This window comes from Calidris pugnax, unplaced genomic scaffold, assembly GCF_001431845.1.
Source record: "Calidris pugnax isolate Ruff unplaced genomic scaffold, ASM143184v1 scaffold17, whole genome shotgun sequence".
Taxonomy (NCBI): Eukaryota; Metazoa; Chordata; class Aves; order Charadriiformes; family Scolopacidae; genus Calidris; species Calidris pugnax.
This window is the reverse complement of record NW_015090794.1, coordinates 6,925,246-6,945,598: the sequence shown is the minus strand read 5'-3', so window position 1 is coordinate 6,945,598 and position 20,353 is coordinate 6,925,246. Positions and strand designations below refer to the sequence as shown.

At 40.7% G+C, this 20,353-nt stretch overlaps 2 protein-coding genes across 2 annotated transcripts; both read left to right on the top strand.

Annotated features, from left to right (window-relative positions):
• The first annotated feature begins 2,460 nt into the window (after positions 1 to 2,460).
• RSL1D1 (ribosomal L1 domain containing 1) lies at positions 2,461 to 8,481 on the top strand. Its single transcript, XM_014936521.1, has 9 exons — positions 2,461 to 2,608; positions 2,704 to 2,843; positions 3,619 to 3,757; positions 4,369 to 4,517; positions 4,694 to 4,795; positions 5,378 to 5,471; positions 5,559 to 5,699; positions 6,461 to 6,670; positions 8,043 to 8,481. The coding sequence occupies exons 1-9, from the start codon at positions 2,573 to 2,575 to the stop codon at positions 8,385 to 8,387; spliced, it is 1,356 nt and encodes a 451-aa protein (XP_014792007.1). The 5' UTR covers positions 2,461 to 2,572; the 3' UTR covers positions 8,388 to 8,481.
• An 836-nt stretch (positions 8,482 to 9,317) lies between these two features.
• Positions 9,318 to 18,312, top strand: TMEM238 (transmembrane protein 238). The gene is made up of 2 exons (XM_014936523.1): positions 9,318 to 14,720; positions 17,489 to 18,312. Exons 1-2 carry the CDS (start codon positions 14,200 to 14,202, stop codon positions 17,496 to 17,498), a joined length of 531 nt encoding a protein of 176 aa, XP_014792009.1. The 5' UTR covers positions 9,318 to 14,199; the 3' UTR covers positions 17,499 to 18,312.
• The last annotated feature ends 2,041 nt before the right edge of the window (positions 18,313 to 20,353 follow it).

Sequence of the window (20,353 nt, the reverse complement as noted above, 5' to 3'; positions counted from 1 at the left end):
AAATATGCAAAGCCAATACAGACATAGGAGCAAGGCTAATACAATTATCAGATTATAAAACACCAGGACTAATATCATATGCATATGTTCTACCACTGCTGAAGAGATTTTAATGAGTCTGCCCTGTTTGGCTGCTCTGCATGTTCCTAACCTTTCAGTAATTTCTCTAGTCAATACTTCATACGACTACATGGCAACAAAGGATAGCTTCTCTTTCTCAGCCAGTTTCCTTTATTTTGTTCATGTGGACAAATCACACAATAGAAAATTAAGAATTCCATTTTCCGAGGGTTTGGTTTTTTTTTTCCCTCTTTAATGCCAGTATGTGACCATGCAGTTCTTTCCTAAGTCTGGGGAAGTCTTGAAGATACCAACTATTCCAGCAGAATGAAAACATAAATCATTACAAAAAGCAGCTTGCCAAGAGACTATTTTAATTCCTTTCTCTTTGTACTGGCACATAGACAGAGCAACAAATTTTATTGGAAGACATATGATAAGAAGGAATAAAGCCATAACTAGAAAGGCAAAGAGCAAGAAAAAAGTCTAAAGAAGAGTGAATGACTAAACCTCCTAATTTCACGTGTATTTAACCCCTAGTTATGCATAGCTGCATTATCCAGGTAGCAGTTTACCTGTGTGATGAATGCAAACAGCCCAAAGTTGCCAGGGCACACACAGCACTGTGAGAATGAGGCCAAAAGAGGCCTAGATACGATCTCAAAACAATGCACTTACCCAGTGTGGAACTGGATGGAATAAGCATCCCACAATTCAGCTACTTCTGTGTAGTCAGTCGATGCATTTCTAAATGGAAACGGAGATGCAGCAGTTCTGCTTTTACTATTCATACATAAGGAAGAAATGTTTTGGCATGTGATAATCAGTGGTAACCTTAACTGTAGTGAGCTGGAAATAGTGGAGCTCAAGATGCTGAGGGGTGTGAGGAAGACGTGTGGCAGAGCACAGCCCCTGGACTTCAGGAGAGAAACTGGTTTATTCAGAGAATCAGTAGGCAGGATCCCATGGGAGGCAGCTCTGAAGGGCAAAGGAGCTCAGGAAAGCTGTCAACAGGTCTTTAAGGACAAGCTCCTCCAATGATAAAAACAATCCTTCCCAATACTCAGGAAAACAAGTACATCTGTCAGGAGACTGGCTTGGTTAAACAGGGAACTTATGACAGCACTCCAGTGCAAAAAGACAGAAATACAGGAGGTAAAATCAGGGATAGGCTGCAAAGAAGGAATCTAGAAACATTACTCAAGCATATAGGGATTGTCTTAGAATAAAAGCTCACCTACAATTGAAACAGGCCAGCATGTCAAGGGCAACAAGACCTTCCACTGCGACAGCAGCAGCAAAAGGCCAAACAAGGACATGTGGGATGGTTGCTGAGTGGGGCAAGTGATTTCAGGTCCAGTTGGGCTACATTCAAGGATCCTGAGAGCTGGGTGAAGTCAGAGCAAGATGCTGTCATCTTTAAACGGAAATTAAGGGACACTCAGCAATGACTGGAGAAAAGCAACTGTTCCCCCACCTTCAGAAAACACCAAGAGGAAGATCTGGGAGCCACAGACCGGTCATTCTCACTTGGTCCCTGGAAAAATTGTGGAACAAGTCCTCTTGGAATACATTTTTGGGCAGAAAAAGGAGGTGCCTGGGAACAATCAGCACGAATTGACCAACAACAAATCATCTTGACCAATCTGATTACTTTCTATGAAAAAATGACTAGATTTGCAGATGAGAGGAAACAAGTGGATGGCATTCTCCTCAGCTTTAGCACAACTTTCAACAGTTTCCCACAATCTCCTTGTATCCTAGACATTCTGGTCTGGGTGTGTGGCCAACCAGATGGCGAACAGCTGGTCGGACAATGGGGCTCTGAGGGCAGAGGTGATGGCTTGTACTCTACCTGAAGGCCAATAACAAACAGAGGAGTACTGGGATTTATCCTCAGACATGTGCTACTCAGTATCTCCATCAGTGATCGGAAGCATGGTCACACCAGGGTTGCAGATGACGTCAGACCTGAGGACCAATCAGTGCCCTCGAGAGCAGGGCTCATATATAGTGAGACCTAGACGGGCTGGAGGGATTGGGCAACACAAAGCTTTCCATATTCAACAAATACGGAAATCTGCATTTGGGAAGGAGCGGGGGAATAACAAACTGCGGAGCAGCTCTGCTGGAAAGGACCTGGGTCACAGCAAGCTAAACACAGCCACCTAAACACCTTCCCGAGAGGCAAAAGTGTCCAGCAACATCCCGGGTTGAACCAATACAGCACCATCAATAGGTCAAGGCGAGTGCGACAAACCCCGTGTTTTCACTGTAGGACAGGGAGCGCTGCCACTCTGCCTGGAGACCGGGACGCCCCGGCAGCACGCAGCCTTGAACGGCCTGCTCCCCGGGACCGGCCCGCCTCTGGGGCAGGCTGGAGGGAGGGACCTCGCACGTCCCTTCAGGCCGAGGGCGGTGCATCCCCCCGGCCCGCCCCGGAGGTGCTCCGCCGTGCCCCGGAAGGCGGCTGTGCGCAGGCGCGGCGGCCGCACGTGGTGCCGGCGGAGCCATGGCGGGGGGCCCGGAGCAGCTGGAGCGTGCCCAGGTACGGCGGGCGGCGGGAGGGGACGGGACGGGGCGGGACGGGACGGGCCGAGAGCGGCCCCGGCTTTAACTGCGGCCGCGGCGGTGCCGTTGCAGGTGAAGAAGGCGGTGGAGGCCCTGCTGGCGTTCGCCAGAAGCAAGGCCAAGGGAAGCGCGCAGCTCCTCAACGAGGGCGAGAGCATCCAGCTGCTGGTGACGGTCTGGAAGGTCCCGGGGGTGGCACAGGTCATCAAAATGTAAGAAATTCATCCTCGGCCTCGTAGTTACCGCGGTGGCTCTTGTCCTTTGGCTCGGAGAAGAGCACTTGTTGGATTCTGAGCGGAGGAGGTTTGGCGGCCGCCGTGCCGTGCCGTGCCGGGAGCGGGAGCCGTCGGGGCGGAGCGCTGCCCTGCCCCGCTCCCGGTGCCGCCGGTGCTCGGCTGTGCCCGCTCCGTGCGCACGGACAGCGCTGGGGTTGGGGGGTGCCACTCACAAGGTACGTGCCTTTCAGCCCTGAAGCTCGAGGAATCAGCTTCCCCTTTGTCTTAACCCACCACCAAATAATTTGAAATACTCCAGCTTCTTTCTTGTGATACCCAAAACTGAATGACAAGTTTTCATTTAAGCTGTCACAACACACCACACTGAGAATGTTTACATCTGTTTATCTGGGCCTCAGTACTACAAAGACTTGTCTGTTGTCTGGGTGCAGCTGTGGTGTAAAGAGAAGAGCATGGATGGTTGTTCTCCTCCCAGGACCTGCATGGTAGCAGCTCCTGGCAGGACAGATGGGTTCAGCGGTGTATCTGACTGGAGCCGTGCCATGTGATTGTTTAACTGTTACAACTCTGTGTGCTTCAAAAAGCAGGGGTTCTGGCAAGGACATCTAGTAGTTAACAATGATCACAGTCTAGATACATAGCTGTCCTGTGGTGCTCGTTAAAGGGTAGTGATCTCTGCAGGCAGTGTAGACCTCATTCTGGAAGAAGCATCCTCCTAATGTTCCCTGTCCGTCCCGTATTCTCATTGTAGACCACTGCCCCATGGCATTCGACCAGACACAGCTGAGGTTTGCCTCTTCACAAAGGATGAACCAAATTTATCAGCGGAACAGACTGAAAATCTGTACAAGAAACTCTTAATCCAGAATGGGATTAAAGGTATTAGCCAGGTAAGAGAGATATGTGGTGGTGCAGTACAGTACTGACATTTCTTTCCTCTTGTACCAATGGAAAGGGAAAGTTGTTTTCTGCTATTTAATATTCCAGTCTCAATTGTTCTGAGCTAATGTTCTCTAGTAAGATTTTTCTGGCTATTCAAACTGTAGTTTTTCTAAACTTCAAAATTTACTCAGAATAATTTCTTCAATTTGAAACAGGATCTCTGGCAATCAGATGTAACTCCTAGACAAACACTCAATATTTAGTTTGAGTAAGCAACTGGAAAATCTCACAATGTAAAAGAATATTTGAGTTCTTTGGATTGTTTATGCTACAAGTAATACAAATAGAAAATAATTTGATTGCTGTATTTAACCTTGATTTAGATGTTACCATGTATTCAAGTTCTGTTTGGTGATTCAGAGTTACCATGCAGGAGGTCTATATTGTTTCATTCTTAAATCAAAAAGTACTGTTCCCTTTTTCTATGGATTGTCTTCGGCATTCTAAAATAACGCACCATGATGGACTACCAGTTACTCAAATTAATTCTGTGCAGTTCTCAGAAGTGTTCTAGGCTGTGTTTTCAGCAGTGGGGACTAAACTGTTACTTGCATTGCAGGTCATCTCGTATAAAACCCTCAAAAAAGAGTATAAACTATTTGAAGCAAAGCGTCGCCTCCTGAACAGATTTGATCTCTTTCTGTCTGATGACCGAATTAGAAGGCTCTTGCCCTCACATCTAGGAAAACACTTTTATGAGAGGAAAAAGTAGGTCTTTAAATTCTGTGTATCCATTTTGCATTAGCTTTTTTAACACTGGATTATTCTTAGTAAAGTTTTGGTTTGTTGGGGTTTTTTGGAGGGGGTTGGGTTTTGGTTTGGCTTGTTTGGTTTAGGGTTTTTTTGTAACTTTTTTTTTTAAATTTCCCTCCTTTCTTTTTTAGGGTACCTTTATCTGTAAACCTGAAAGCCAGAAATCTTGCTAAGGAACTACAAAAACATATCCAGGGGACTACACTCCCAGTTACCAACAAAGGGTGCTGTTAGTAAGTATGAGGAGATTAATACTTCGCTTGAAGGACGGTTGTACCTTAACTGTAGGAATTTTAAATGAGTTACTTTTATTCCATTAATATGTGAATAGAAGAGATTAAGGTTCAGCATTCCAGATATGGGCCATTTTGAACCTTAACCCATATGAAGAAATCAGTAGTTCTACTTATTGAGAAGTTTTACTGTAAAGTTTTACTTTTCGTCTCTTTTTCCTTATATGTAAGGAGTTTCTAGGCAACAGTCGCTGTCAAACAGCACATACAATCATAGAAAAATGTTTCTGTTAAATTAGTTCTTGTAAATCTGTTCTTGTAAAACTTTTTTTCATTTATTGTGCATCTAAGATTTATCTAAATTGGTAATAGGCTTAGTAATATAAGGCAGAAGTTGCATATCCAAATATGGAAAGATTAATCCAGGTAAATTTATTCTGACTGTTATTACAAAAGACTTTATGAAAGTGAAGATAATTGCAGATAAGTGGGCTTTTTTTAATTTCTGGGTATGCTTAAGAACAAGTAACTTGACATATGTTTATTTGCCCACATATAAATATTACTCTTTTGTCCTTTCAGTACAGCACGTGTAGGTCACACTGGAATGAAAGCCGATGAGATACTAGATAATATCATGGCAGCAGCTGAGGTGATTGCTAAGAAGTTACCAAAGGTACTGCTGATTGACTGTGCTAAAGCCGAGCCAGTTCGTAATTCAGCCGTGTTATTTTTACATAACGTACTGTTTTTGTTGTTGCAGAATTGGAAAAATGTGAAGATTCTTCACCTCAAAACACTTAAATCAGTTGCACTTCCAATTTTTACTGCAAATATCTCCAACTTGGATGAGCTTGACAGCCAGCCATCTCTCAAAAAAAAGGAAGTAAAAAAGCAAGTAAAGGTAAAAAAAAAAAGAATTCTTCAAACTTTCCATAAAACCAAATTAGAATGACTAGTTCTTTGCCTTCCTTTCATGCACTATAGTATCTGATGTGTTGGGTAAAAATGTTTTAGCAGTTGATCCCAGGCATTTATGGCTACAAATGGTTTAGGTGCTCCTGACTCTGAGCCCTTCAAATATTCAGTAATTCTAACAAAATTATGGAAACTCCCTGATAACTGGAAATAAGTTAAGCATTTCTAGTCCTAAACTCTAGACAACTGAGATTCATTCTTAAAACACTTGCTTGTATTGTTTATTCACATTTGCCCTCTGAAAATACATTAATTAACATACACAGATACAGACTATTCATCCGTTATTTATTTGCTAATCAGTGGCATCTGAATAATTCACAAGTTTATATACTTGTATATACGAGGGGAAGCTCACCTGTTTTTTTAAGAAATAGAAAAATATTAGCTATTCCTTTGCACTGACTTCTGCTTGTTTTGTCTAAAATAAATTTGGAGCATATGTATTCAACTTAAAGACTGTATCTGGACATTATAATAAACAGCTCATAAGTAAACAATAATAAACTTCTGAAAGTAATGCATTTTTTCATATTTTACATACGGTTGACCAGTCCAGGTGTATTAAACAACAATATTTAAATTAACGTTGCTAGACTCTCTTATTTTTCACCATATTGAAACAGTTATTATACATTTAGAACTGTTATGGGGGTTTGCCTGAGATGTACTTCCAATTAATTCTAGAAGGAAAAGAAGAAGAAACCAAAGAAGTCAGCTAAAAAAAAGAATTCAAGTCAAGTCACTTCAACAACTGAAAATGATGCGGGTGCTGCTACCAAGGAGCTTGCAATAAAAGAAAAGGTAGAAGCTGTCCAAGAAGCAGGTGATCATGATGATGATGAAGAAATTCCACAACTGGTGCCTATGCAAACAACCATCTTAGCTGAGCTGGAGGTAATTGTTGAATAATATTGAGAAGCTCACATTTCAGTTAAATTTTAAGATTTTGAACTGTTTAAATTAGGGAAGAGTGTGTATTAACACACTTCAAGTGAACTGGATTGTTTTTTTTTAATATATCATGAAACCAAGAGCTGAGTGTGAGGGGAGGTGCCTTGAGGAGATTTTGGTTTGGGTTTTTTGTGTGTGGTTTTTTTTGTTTGTTTGGGGTTTTTTTATTTAGTTTTTTTTGTTGTTGTTATGTTTTGAGGGTTTACTTATTTCTTAGTTGACCCCTCTTACAGACAGAGGAAACCAGTGGTTATTGTCCTTTTATGTATTTTTCTGAAAATAGCAGCAATTTTGCCTGGGTCGAGTAACAAGCCTGAAGTCAGAAGAAAGGGTAAATGATTGAGAAGCAGCTTTTAATACTTAATCAAGTGAATCATAAAATTTTTAATTCAAAATAATTTAAATTTTAATGTATCATTTCCTGCCTGGAGTGCAAAACTTGAGGAAAAACAAATAATGTTCTCTAGGATAGTGATATACAACATTAACAATCACGTAATATAAATTGAGAGCTAGCAGCTTGCATGAAATGCTGTATGGACTTATTGTTGTCAGTATTAGGGATGCTGTGAATCATGTCATTAACCTTGTTACAAAACAACCAGACTGATAACACGTTTAACAAATATCTAGGAAAAATATTTGGATGAATAAAACAACACCACTTATAAATTAAACTCTTAATGATGCACTTTTGCCCAAACTGAAGTTATCAGAAAAACTTATATAGGTTGCTTCAAACTGCTTTTCTGCAACAGGTCTGGATTAGCTCATGATGTGTTTGCCAGAGACCTGTTTCCAGAGACCTGGGATAGATACAGTTAGAGTTGTGTTGTATGAATGGTTCTACTGACAACAGCTTTCTCTGAGGGCTTTTTGTGAATATGTGATGAATTCTAGGGAATACCAGGCCTAGTGCACAGATAGGAGTGCAGTCAGTTTGTGTGTCTGCAGCTGGACTTCAAATAGAGCTGATCTGTATTCCCTCTATTAAGCCTGGAAATGTGGCAAGAAAAGGACTGTGGTTTAAAGCTCTGCCAGCAGAGGTCAGTGACTTCACTGGCCAAGAGGATCATTGCATTTGTTGTCTATTTACTTTATTACTGCTTTGTTATTTTTCATTATTTCCATTATTTAGTTCTGTGTTTAATCTTCTGCTTCCAGACTGAAATGAGAACAGGTTATTTGGGCTAGAGCAGAGTTGAATCAATAGAAAATATTTGTCATATATGTTTTTCATAGAGTATTCTTCTTGAAAAACAGGAGGGATGTTTCTTAGGTGGAAGGGTAATTTTTTTATGTGTCTTAAATACAGAAAATGGCAGCACGTCCAGAAAAAGATGACAACCTGGGCAAGAAAACTAAAACACCCCACGGTAAGAGAAAGAAACAACCTCTAGCTCTGGAGACTCCAAAACCAAAACTTCAAGTTACAGAAGAGCTTGCAGACTTGCAGACATCACTGAAACAGAAAAAAGCCAAGCAACTCAGCATGCCAAAAGAAGCAATAAAAGAAAAAGAGATGAAAAAGACTCCCAAAAAGCCTGAAGCAAAGTCTTTTGCAACACCTAAAGCTGGGAAATCAATACAGTCAGCCAAGAAGTCTTCAAAAACACCAAAGCAAGCACCTAAGAAAGTGCGCAAGCCACAGTCAGCATGAATGTTGTCTGTTGTAACGCGTTTTATGTAGTTATTCAGTGGTGTCTTTTTAGTAAACAAATATACTGATGAAGTAAAATACCTTCTTAAGAAAATCTGATCCCAAGAGCTTTTTTCAGAGACCTGTAATGATTCATTTGTTTCCTTCTCACTGATGAGCTGGAACAAACAAACTCACCATCTTAATAGGCTCTATTTCTCACCTTTTATCGCTTCCTGACCAAAAGAGAAAGCACTCAAATTCTTTTAAGTGTCAAAGGGCAGGGAGGGTGCTACTCCAGAAAAGAAGCTGAGAAATGTTGCATCTTCCTAAAGCATACCTTAATACTGGAACAGACAAGGGCTGAAGCAAGAAGCATGCATACCAAGAGCAGCAATCTATTTAACATGTGATTTATAATGTGAAATAGCTGCTACCATTTTTTCTTAAAATGTTCAGTATAGTGAAAACAGGCTGACAGCTATTGATCCTATTTCAGATATTTAATTTAGCCTGATAACAAGCCAAACAATGTATGTGTTAGCTATTTTTACCTAGGGCATTTGTATGTTTAAAAAAAAGAAAAAGCTCTTACTTTTTTTACTTACTGTGTGCTTTGACCATTTGTACTTTATGACGTCAAGCAAAATCTCCTTACCTTCACTTTTGGGCTTTATTTCTACTGCTGGAACAATTGAGGGTATCGCTGCATGCTGGTCGCAATCCTATTGTCTCTTCCATCTGAAAAACACCAAAGTCTGTATGAATTTCAGGTGTGCCAGTAGGTTAACTGGTTCCATAAAGGCATCAAAAATATACACGGCAGAACTGAAAGTTTATATATTTGAAATTTTACAGAATAACCAAATGGTTGCTCTCTGTATGATTGATTCACATCCTTCTCAGAGTGAGAATACAAGGCAGATTTGTGATAAAAAATCCTAGTGGTAAAAATCTTTTTTTGCAGTGTTTTCCTATCCAGATAGGAAAAAGTCATAAGAGACAAGAACAGTAATCAAACAGTATGTAACCAGTTTAATTTGCAGAGTTCAAAAAAACCCATCCCATCTCCTATTTAGGACATTGGTAGATTTGCTACCTAGAAAGTGGGCTCTAAATAAAAAGTGGTAAAAGAAACACTAAAGAATATGAGAAAATTCTGATTGATCCATGGTGTCAACATTCTGTAACCCATGACCTCTTGTTCTAGTACCAGAAACATTTTTTAATCAAGAAACAAAATAATCAGAGCCAAAAAAGCAAGTGTGACTCAATGATCCCCATTAGACTCATACTAACAAAAAGATTCAATCTTGTCAGAAAGCATCACTTCCTAGTCTGGGCTGCAAAATACTATTTCACTGTTGTAATAGAGAAGTAAGAGGATAGATACAGAACTCTCCTTTCTGGAAATGTGCTTTTGTATTTAATCATTCATGTTAAAAATGTTTCTTAATTTGTAGATGTGCAGAAAATTATGAAATGAAGACCATTAACTTCTGTATGAGTAATTCCTAGTGAACCGTACTAGCTTCTAGGTGCTGGAAAATCACATCCTTCACACTGAAGATATTAACAAGTACCGCCTTGAAATTCTGCAGCACCTCGAGCCAATCTATGTTGGGACTGCAGAGGTTAGTCTTGCCTTTACTTTGGTAGCAGCACTGGAATTCATACAGCCAGGTAAGACAGGTAAAGCAACCGATCGACACAGCTACAAACTAACATTGGGGGAAAAGTGTACATACATATATATACATATAGTATATAGCAGAATTTGTTCCTTTTATATTGCTTACTATCTGGGATTCTGACAGTTAAATAAGATGTAAAACTGCTGATGTGATTTTCATTCTCTCTATAAATAATGTATTCTTTTATTAAAATATATATATATTTAGAATTCAGAAAATCAGTGAGTAACAATTTGATGTAGCTATTGCAGATATTCACTTGGTGACGTTTGCAGTAGTCACCTTTGTGCAGGAGGGGTAAGTTACCATTGTTGCAGGAAGGTAATATTTCTCAGCTGCTCAGCAGACTGTATGTATTGAAGATCAGTGTTTAACTTGTTTACAAAGTTCTGTGTTTAACAGAGTTAAATTTGCTATGTTTATTTAGGAAACTATTTCTTAGTAATGTTTTTCTTGCTTAAGAGCCCCGGGAAAACCTGTCACTTTGCTAATCAAGAAAGGAGGAAATATGAAAAACTAACATTCATTCAAGTTGAAAGTGTGCCTATTGCTGATGCATTGCAGAATCAAATCAGGTGTGAGGCACAATTGTTTCCAATTAACTACTTTCAACCGGCAAGCTCTAAGCACCAAATCACCACTTCACTTCCTTAGTACGAATGCTCTTGTAACAAAGAGAACTGAACTTTCTGCACTGGCAGAAGCAGCTAAGACAGAAAACACCTCCCTGAGGGCTGAGCTGGTTTAGCTCTCCAAGGCACATGGGTGAGTATGAAGTTCAGTCTTATGTGAATGGCTGGTGTGCAGTAGTCACATCTGAGCCTTTGTAAGGATGTTTCTGGAGATAACCATCAAGAGACTAAAGCAAATCTGGTATGTTTGTGTATAAATTCTTGGAGACCAACCATTTTTGTTTCTGTGGTATTTATTCTGACTGACTTTAGAAATAGAAGGTGAAAGGTTTAATAGACAGCAGAATAATTATTGAAGGTACTATATCCTTGACCTTGCAATCTTTATTTTATTTAAAAATTGAAGGTGGAAATAATGGAGGAATGAACCATTTATGATATGGCTAGTAAAATTATCAGTCTTATAATAAATCTGCATGACCACAAGTTCTGTCAGAAACCCCATAACTTTGAATTTAGAAAAGGGGCTTTGGTTAATGCTTACACAATGCTTTCAAGGCCTATTTGTCCTTGGCTAAGGTTCTGGGGTTTTTAATAGAAAAATGTATCTGTTAATTTTTTATGTATTAAGAGTGTAGAATAATAATATTATATATTTTAAAATGTGGAATTGACAAGAGATGTCTAACCTCTTGAAACACCTCAAAAAATAACAAACAGTGCTTTCTTTACATGGCTCGTGTATCCTTGCATTGTGGAGACGGGGTAATAACTTTTGTGTATGTGTGTGTGTGTGTATCATTAATGCATGCGAGTTCATGTCCTTTTTAGCAGTACTGAAAGTACAGCGGCTTTATGCAGGCTAGAAGGGAAGAGGAAGTTGGTAACTTTCAAAATATCAACATTATTATTTTAAAAAAAGGTGTTTTGTTTTATTATTAAAATTTTCTGCAAGAGTTAAACCTTAGGTCTTAATTAGATTAAGGACAGGCTTCTGCAAGGAGTCTTTGCTTTTATTTGAAAGGTTTAAAATAAGGATACAACTGAAATATTTTCCCTAGTAGCACACAATGTGGTGGTTTTGGCTAGAATTTATTCTATATTGCTCATTTGTTCTCCGTGTTTGTATTAAAGTGGGAACTAACTGATGTTCCTCACAAATATAAACTTAAGTCAGGAAGCAAGTCTTTCAAAAGACTGCAGTAAGTATTAGAAACTAAAACTACGGTGAAACAACTCAGTGCAGCTACCTTGTAACCTATTACTCAACTGAAGCCAAAATGCTTTGTTTTCCTCCCAAAAGAAGCTTGCTGAACTATTCTTTTTGTAAAAGAGGAAAAACTTTAAAAACTACCTTAACTTTTACTCTGATTTATATGGCTGGGTGCTTTTTTTTTAATCAAATGGAGATAAATTTATTGTGTTAGTAACTTCAGCAGTGTCATGTTTTGAACGATATTGACCTCTTGCTGAAAAAAACAATTTCCATGGACAGATAAATAAAGAAAAATATCATCTATCTAGAAAAAAACATAGACTAATTTATGCCTGTAGTTAGTCTGTAAGCCTTCTGCCATGCTTATAGAAATCACTGTATTTGTGCAGGTTTGGTAGCATGAGGGTGATAAAGTAACTTACACTTTCAGATTAGCCCTTAAATTCAGCATTACTGGGAAGAATAACAGCTAATAATAAAGCAAATATCTGAATATTATCAAAGCAAAGTCTTGGCAGGAGGAATGCAGAGAAGATAACCTTGTTCACAAACTGATTTTGTAGGAGTTAATTACATCTTAGGCTCTAGGGGGAGGTAAGTTTGGTGCACACAATAAGAACACCACAGGGCTAGAACTATGACTTAAATAGCTCTTTTTCCAAAGAAACCAAGTTAAGACTATTAATACTGATTTCTGTTTAAAATTCCCTTGGTATTTGTTATTCTGTTGTAATTAGATCTGCTTTCTCACTCTAACAATCTTCAGATTAAGCAAAATGGTCATGATTATTTCTTTTAGGGTTGTATATGATTATTAGAATTCCTACTGCCATCTGGATAAGCATGAAATCCTAAAATTAGCTTGACTTCTAAAAGCTGGTCTGATTCTAATGGAATAACCCCCTGTAGACTAAGATATATGAACTCACTCAAACTTGGATAACTGATACATTATCATCTTTATCTTACACTTTTGAGAGGGACAGAAGTTAGAAGGTTATTTAACACCATAATGTGAGGCAGAAATACAACCATAGATGTTTTACTGAAGTTAAGTTTAGACTTTAAAATCCAAAAGATACTTTAAAATAATCAGAAAGGATAGCAGTATAGGCTTTTTTGGTACCATAATTCTTCTAAAGACAGAAGTGGTATTATGTCTCAAAGTGAAACATTTTATTGTTGAAGTACTTAGAATGATTTTAACTTCTTTCTTTTTAAGAGGATTTCAGCTTGTCATTTCCCAAGGATGTCTTTTTATAGAATAATGTCAGTAACTAATGAAGAGGCTTTACCTAGTCTTGATTCTCAGTGTTCAGCAGGGAGCAATGATAAGTGAGTGTTATGATAGGAATTGAGTCTGCAGTCCTACAGTACAGCAATAGCACTCATTGTCATTGGAGGAATAGTCTTCCTCAGTGGCGTAGTTCTTGGCACACTGTACTTCCACAAACACGTGGAAGCTGCATATGCTCTTAGGCCTGTCAGACTTGCCCTTGGCTTGATATTTCTAGTTACTGGAAGTGTGGTTTACCCATCATTAAACAAACCGTTAGATGTGAGAGCCTCATGAGAGTATCTGCGAGAGCCTACAGCTGAATATAGTTTTTGTACTTGAGGACTTAGGAGTGTTAAAAGATAGGTACCAGGTCATTAATTGACACAAGAGTGAACTGAAATATGTATCTTGCCTATTATGTTAATCTATTTGCAGATGCACGTTATAACAGCCCTGCAAACCTGCTGCCTACTAATGGCTGCCACCTCTTGCAAGTGTGGAGCTCTGCAACAGGTACGTGCGTCTCAAGACCGTCTTTTTTTGAAGTGACTCCCTTCTAGGGTGTCTGAGCAAACGCAGGCAGAGGCCTCACCCCCCTTCACAAGGTGACACTGCCCCAACTGGAAACACTTAATGGGTCCAGCTGTGTCTGCCTCACGCTCACCTGCACAAGGAAAGGGCAGCGACCACCCCTTGTAGGGGATGCCTCGGCTCCAAAATGCCGACAGCCACCACAGACCACTCTTCAGCTCCTGCTCTTCTCTCACGAAGGGGAGAAGCACCGGCTGCGTCAACCGCCTCGACGAGGCAGAGGCAGGAGGAAGGTGCTTATCGGGGGGCGCCGCTGGCGTGGAGAGGCCGGCGATAGGAACCGGGCCTCGGCGAAAAGGAGCAGCCCAAGAGAAGCGGAGGGCGGTGGCCGCCCTGATGGCGGCGGCCTTCCCGCCTTCCACCTCAGCGGCCGCTGGGGCGTGGCCCCGCGCGCAGGTGCGAGCGGCGGGGCGTGGCCCGGATGTCCCCCTCAGGTGCGGCCCCGCCCTCCGGCCGCGCCCCGCCTTCCCCTCAGGTGCGGGCGGCCCGAGGAGGCGGCGGCGGCGGCGCTGCTTCCCCCCCCCAACCCCGGCCCGCGATGGCGGCCCCTGGCGGGCTGGGCCGCTGCGTGGCCGCCTTCTGGCTGGCGCTGGCCTTCGACGCTCTGGGCCTGGCGGTGCTGCTGGCCGGCGTGTTCGCCGACGTCTTCTTCTCCGACCTGCTCATCTACGCGGGAGGCATCGGCATCTTCCTCAGCCTCATCTGGTGGGTGTTCTGGTACGCCGGCAACCTGGAGGTGCCGCCGGAGGAGCTGCGCGACGACGTGGGGCTGGCGCTGCCCAAGGGTGGCGGGGATAGCCTGCTGCGGGGGCTGGTGCACGGCCTCAGCCTCCGCCTCTCCTCCGCCTTTGCTCCCGCATCGCGATCCCGCGCCCCCGCCTCCGCCGACCTGGAGCTGCAGCGCCCCCGGGGCCCGCGGGGCCGCCCCGCCGACTCCGGCAGGTGAGAACCGGGGAGAGCCGTCCCGGGGCCAGCCTCCAGGGAGAGGGCTCAGGGAAAGGGAAATTGTGGGCGGGAGGGGGAACCTTAAGTTTGTCGGGAACTTGGGAGAAGTCTCTTAACTGAGAGTCAGTTAAAAACTTGTGTTAAACCACTTGCTCACAGCTGACAGTTAAAAAAAAAAAAAAAGTTGTGGGGAATCTTTCTCAATTTAGGCAATAACAGAAATCGAGTGAGAGACACAGCACAAATTTGATCAGGCAGGGCAGATACTTCCTGTAGCCGTCTCGGAATGGAAAAGGCCAGCTGGAGTCAAGCACGCCAGAGCGTGATGGAGTTGGCATGCTGAGAGCTTACTGCAAGCATAGGAGCCCTGTGGTTCTGAACTGGTCCTGACTAACTCTAAACATCACCAAAAGTTAAGTGCAGGGTAATGAAATAGCCATTAACCACGACCCACATGAGCCCTTGTGAGGGGAAGCTTCCTCTTTAGCAACATGAAATGCTTCTTTCTTCAAGAGCAACAATAAAAAAAGTGAAATGCTTAGGGGCAGAGTGGTAGCTACTAGTTTGGAACTCGTATATGCAATCAATAGTTAAATAACTTGTCTTGAACCTCAGTCATCTGAAAAAGATGTGCTACTATCCAGTGTGCAAAGAAAGCGTCCATGTCCAGCTTTGAAACATCGTTGAAGGTCATCAAGCCTTGCAAAGTATCCCCGCTGCGTTCATTAATATGCCATGTTTATTCAGGAAGAAAAGCATGCTCAATGCTTTGAAAATGGAAAGAAAAAAGTCAGGCTTTCACTTCTGTATGTAAAATCCTTTTCTGAAGGAACTGTAAAAACAATTTTCTGCTGTCTGAACTGCTTGAGAATTCTGAACGTCTTGCAGTTCTGATTCACTGTGTACAAGGTCAGCTTTTTCTGCTGCTCCTTGAAACTAAATCTTGAAGCTACTCTTGACGATTTTCACATGAACTTTGTTGTAAACTGTTGTTCCTGAAAGCCACAGAATTTTCTTCAGAGGAAGTTCTAACAGTAGGGACATAGAATATAGATAACTATTGCTTAGTAGAAAACTTGTAGGAGGTGGAAAAGAAAAGCAGCAACAGAACTTTAAAAGATTTGTTACTGTTATTTAGTTTATTATTAACTATATCTGCAATTAGAAAATGGGCTGTTGAAAATAAGTCCTCCTCCTTTTAGACATTTTTTTCTTAAATAGAATTGTCAGAGTTCAATATTTACAGGGAAGAAATTATCTTTGTAAATGACTATGCCATAATCGTTAGATGAAAAAGGTTAGGCAATTATAGATATTGAGTTCAGTAAATAATGTGCCATCTCTGTAGATGGTCCTACTTTAAATACGTGTACATAGATGTGCATTTTGTTGTAATGGACTTCTGGTACTGAAAGTTACCCATTATTTTTAAATATTTCAAGTCTTGTTACTGATTTTAATTAGAAATGATCTATGGTTTATTATTTCCTGTAGAGACTGATATATAGAGTGCTTTATTACAAGTTCTCCCAAGTAAACAGTAGCTTCTAATGTGACAGTAAACACAGAAGAAACCAAAACAGAGGGAGTGTATACATCGTAATTGTTACACGCTGTAACATAAACTTCATGATTTTAACTTTCAAGGTAGAATAAAGGGTAGCAAATTGTTGCACCTCCAAAGATAATTCAGTGTTCCCTTTTGAAGTAAGTTTGTCTGAAGTACTTTATATATCTTCTCGTAAAACAACTGTCTGAATCAGATCATCCTTCCTGATAGACAAAACCCTCTCCCCAGCTGGAAATACTTATGAACTTAACCAAACGGGTTAAACATGTTTGGGCAGATATTGTCAAGAGAGAGGAGGGGAAAAAAAAAACACCACCACCACAAAAAAAAAGCCACACCAGAAAAGAAACCCAACACCCTACTGGCCATTAGAAAAGTTTCCTGAGCCATTAACTTCAGATTTTTCCTATTTTAAAAAAAAAAAAAAAAAGTGCAAGTGTTTGGAAAATTAACTGTTGCCTTATCAAGGAAGTTTGTTCTTCACATAAACTATTTCTGTGCTTTTGTCATTTCGATAATTTTCTGGTTCTTGCCATTAATAACTTATTGAAGTTATTCATGGAATACTGGATACTGTTCCAATTTCCTATTTTATAGTAGAAGTGAATGAGAAGGGTAAGAATCCTCAAGATCTGGAATGAAATCTATAAAAGGAATAACAAATAGGTTAGGGTCCTTGAGCCTGAAAAAAAGATGCAGAGTCTAAAATATTCTAGAGGCTTATAGAGCCATAAGTGGTAGGAAAAGGTACGTAGGGAATGGCTTTCCCAAGACAACGCAGGAACCAACGAGTTGTTGTGAGCTATATAGCTGAAGTGTGGGATCATTTGACATGGGACAGTGCGACGGATAAAAATTTACTGATTCAAAAAGCCAGAGGAAACAACAGGAGAGACGGAAAGATATAATATGTTTGGTTCTGGAAGACCTGAGGCAGTAAGTGGCAACTGAGATAATATCCTGAGGAGATACTACTTGCACGCTGTATTCTTATGCTTATATTGAGGCATCCACGTTTGGTCACCATTGGAGATGGGCTGTTGACTTAATGGGTCTTTCATTTGAGTCCCAATTGGCTGTTAAACCTGAGGAAAAATACTTTTAAGACTTACTTCAAATGACAGTTTAGAGTTTTATATGACTATTTGTTCTAAAACTTGTTTGGAGTAACCTTTTGTTAATGTATTATCTTCAGGATCTGTTGAAGACAAGACTGTCGAAGATACTGCCTCTAAAAGTGGGGGAAGTGCTACAAATTATGGAAAGAGAATTCCCTACTCAATGCAATAGGATTCTCTCATTATGGAATGTTCACTGCAACCATTGTGGACTCTGTATAAAATGGACACATAGAGCCATATCTCTGCCAAATGCACCTATTTCAGTGTTGGACCGGGAAGGTTTTTGTGGTTTTTTTCACCATTTCAAAACATAAACTGTATCTCTTAAGAAGTGAGAACTAAAAAAGAAACAAAGCTGATTCACAGAAAACTCACTGCAGCGTCTAATATGGATTTTTCTGAATTTTTATTTTTAATAACCTGGGAATGTTTTGATAAAAAGCTCTTGCACGATGAAAAGCTCTTGCACTGTTTTACCAAGGTCTGGAAGTTAAACTTACTGTGAATTTTTATGATGTCAGTGCAATACTTTTGTTTGTAAGGGTGCTTTTAAAATATCTATTGTAAACTACTGATGCAAGGTTGCAAATGTAGTAAAAGTTGTTTATAGTGTAAATACCCAATTTACAGTGACTGTTATAAATTTTCATCATTTTTTATAGTTGGAAATGATGTAGTATGATGATTCTAAGAAAGAGGCATTCTTAGTCCAATGATGTTGGGAATTATTTTCTTAATGCTGAAGCATTGGTGGAGGGTGGGGACACCACCAAAAAAAAAACCCTGTTGATTAACAAATACTCCGATATTTTATAAAATATTAAAAAAATTACATTTCGATGTAACTGAGAAGTAGCACCTGAGAAAAGATTTATATTAAAGTTAATGATACCTAAAATTATTGTGTAGAGAAATTCTTTGTGATTTCCTGTTTTTGAACTGACACTAGGAGTTTGAGCCCACCATTAGCAAATATGGGTAGGTCTTAAAATTCTGATGTACAGTTGTTTTTATGCCACACCTTATGGAATGCTAGAGGTGGATTTAAAGAAAATGTTTGCTAAGAATACTGTGGCTGTACTTCCTTGTGAACTCTTGAAATGTGTTTGTAATGTTCTCTTGCAAACTACTGGAATAACTTCTTACTTTTCTACACATATTCTAATTTAATATATTTTCTGAATGCTCTCAGTTTTTCAACAAGGTTAGTCGAGCACTAAACTTGAAGGTCTGTAAAGTAATTTCTTCTTCACTAAGTGCCATTTTTAGGAGGCATGTACAATTGTTTCCTCCTTCTTGAGGAACTGGAATGTGACACCACCGTGTTGTTACAATGGTTTGATTAAAAAAAAAAAAAAGCCAAACAAACTCCTCCCCTGAAACCTAGAGATCACCCTTTCAGTGTCATTTGCAAGAATCTTTTTCGTTTAATTGGTCTGAACTTGTTTTTTCTGATTCTCCATTGTTTCACTTGTAAACTGAATTGTGAAATGTAATGTTTAGTAAGTGGAATGATTAGTAGCAGCTGTAAATTAGGCAAAAACTTTTGTGTGCAGCCATTCACATACTTAGTCGGGTGAAAATTTTGTTCTGATCTGGTGTTGCAATCATAATTACTGGAGTGATTTGAGCAGGGCTTTGCATTCACTGTAGATGACAGTGTGATTGATTTAAATCCAGTATCAATGCTTAACAGTTGTTGCATAAGATGGGAGCTAGAATGTTGTTGGCTGTTGCAACTTTACTCAAAAATTGCATGGGATTCAGATGTTCACAATTATGAACAGTATGTATGTTTCAAAAATTAAATATAGGAACTGACACATCAGTAAAGGAGGACATTAAGCACAGAAAAGCACTAAAATGTTACAAGTATGGTGTGTCTAAACAATGAGATGAAAAGCACTTACCGAGGGGCAACAATAGCTACTGTACGCTTTGATCCTGTGCTTTGGAAAATGTAAACCAGTTACCATTCCATGCCGTCTGTTTGCCTTCTAAATGAGGAAGGCTTAGTACCAAATAGAGACTGGCCACTGAATTATTGGCAGTTAAACATTAACAAACATTTAATGCTATTTTAGTCTCCAGGTACCTTTATCAGCGGTAGCTCAGCGCAAGGTCCATCCAAAGAGCTTTAGCCCCGGTGCTGGGAAGGAAGCGCTGGCAGAGGTTCAGGCCGGTGTGGCCAAAGGAGCGTGGGGTTTGCATCTAACCCTGGGATTCTTTTAGGAATAAACGACAGTCCCATGCACGCCATCTGAAAACACAGCCCAAACTGCAATGAACCACTCTGCTTATAGGAGTGTGATCATACAAGAGGTTTTTTTGTAGCTGGTTAAGCCTTCCAACTTGCTTGAACCCGTGTCCTATATCCCACTAAAGGGAAAAAGCCAAACCCCAAACTTGTAGCTGCATAGAAGGACCAAATGCTCATGTTAGACGCTTTAGATGTGGGCTGTATCTAAAGACAGTTCTAACGGGTATATATGGGTTACTTTTCTTATGTGGTTACATCTCTTCCAGGGAGAAAATAAATTATGAGTAAATTCTCCAAAAAAATCTGTTGGTCTTGACTCCTGGGGGCGGGACCACTGGGGTGGTGCCGGGGGCTGGGGGCACCCCCTGCCGTGTGCCGCCGGGACCGGCGTCTGAGGGCTGCAGGCGGGAGCGTTATGTGCTCAACTGCATTAAAAAAAGAAGGGAAAAATCGATGTTTCCATTTATACCTACCCGGGTTGCTCTAAAAGTTGTCGAAGGCTTCTCCGCATTTAGCGTTTAGTTCCTTTGGAGTTACAGGCTCTCCAAGCTGCTACCCCCATTCACGCAGCCGCTCGGCGTGTGTTTCAAATAACCCCCAAACCACCGCCCCTCTCCGCCTCCCTCGGTCCTCCCGCATCACCGACGGCGGGCCTAGAGCGGCGCCGGCCCTTCCAGCC

What these genes read in the sequence shown, in the direction of transcription:
- RSL1D1 (XM_014936521.1), top strand. Translation starts at nt 2,573, where the DNA reads ATGGCGGGGGGCCCGGAGCAGCTGGAGCGTGCCCAG. An exon ending in GTGGCACAGGTCATCAAAAT is followed by an intron (nt 2,844 to 3,618) that starts GTAAGAAATTCA and finishes TTCTCATTGTAG; the next exon opens with ACCACTGCCCCATGGCATTC. An exon ending in ACCAACAAAGGGTGCTGTTA is followed by an intron (nt 4,796 to 5,377) that starts GTAAGTATGAGG and finishes TTGTCCTTTCAG; the next exon opens with TACAGCACGTGTAGGTCACA.
- TMEM238 (XM_014936523.1), top strand. Translation starts at nt 14,200, where the DNA reads ATGTCCCCCTCAGGTGCGGCCCCGCCCTCCGGCCGCGCCCCGCCTTCC.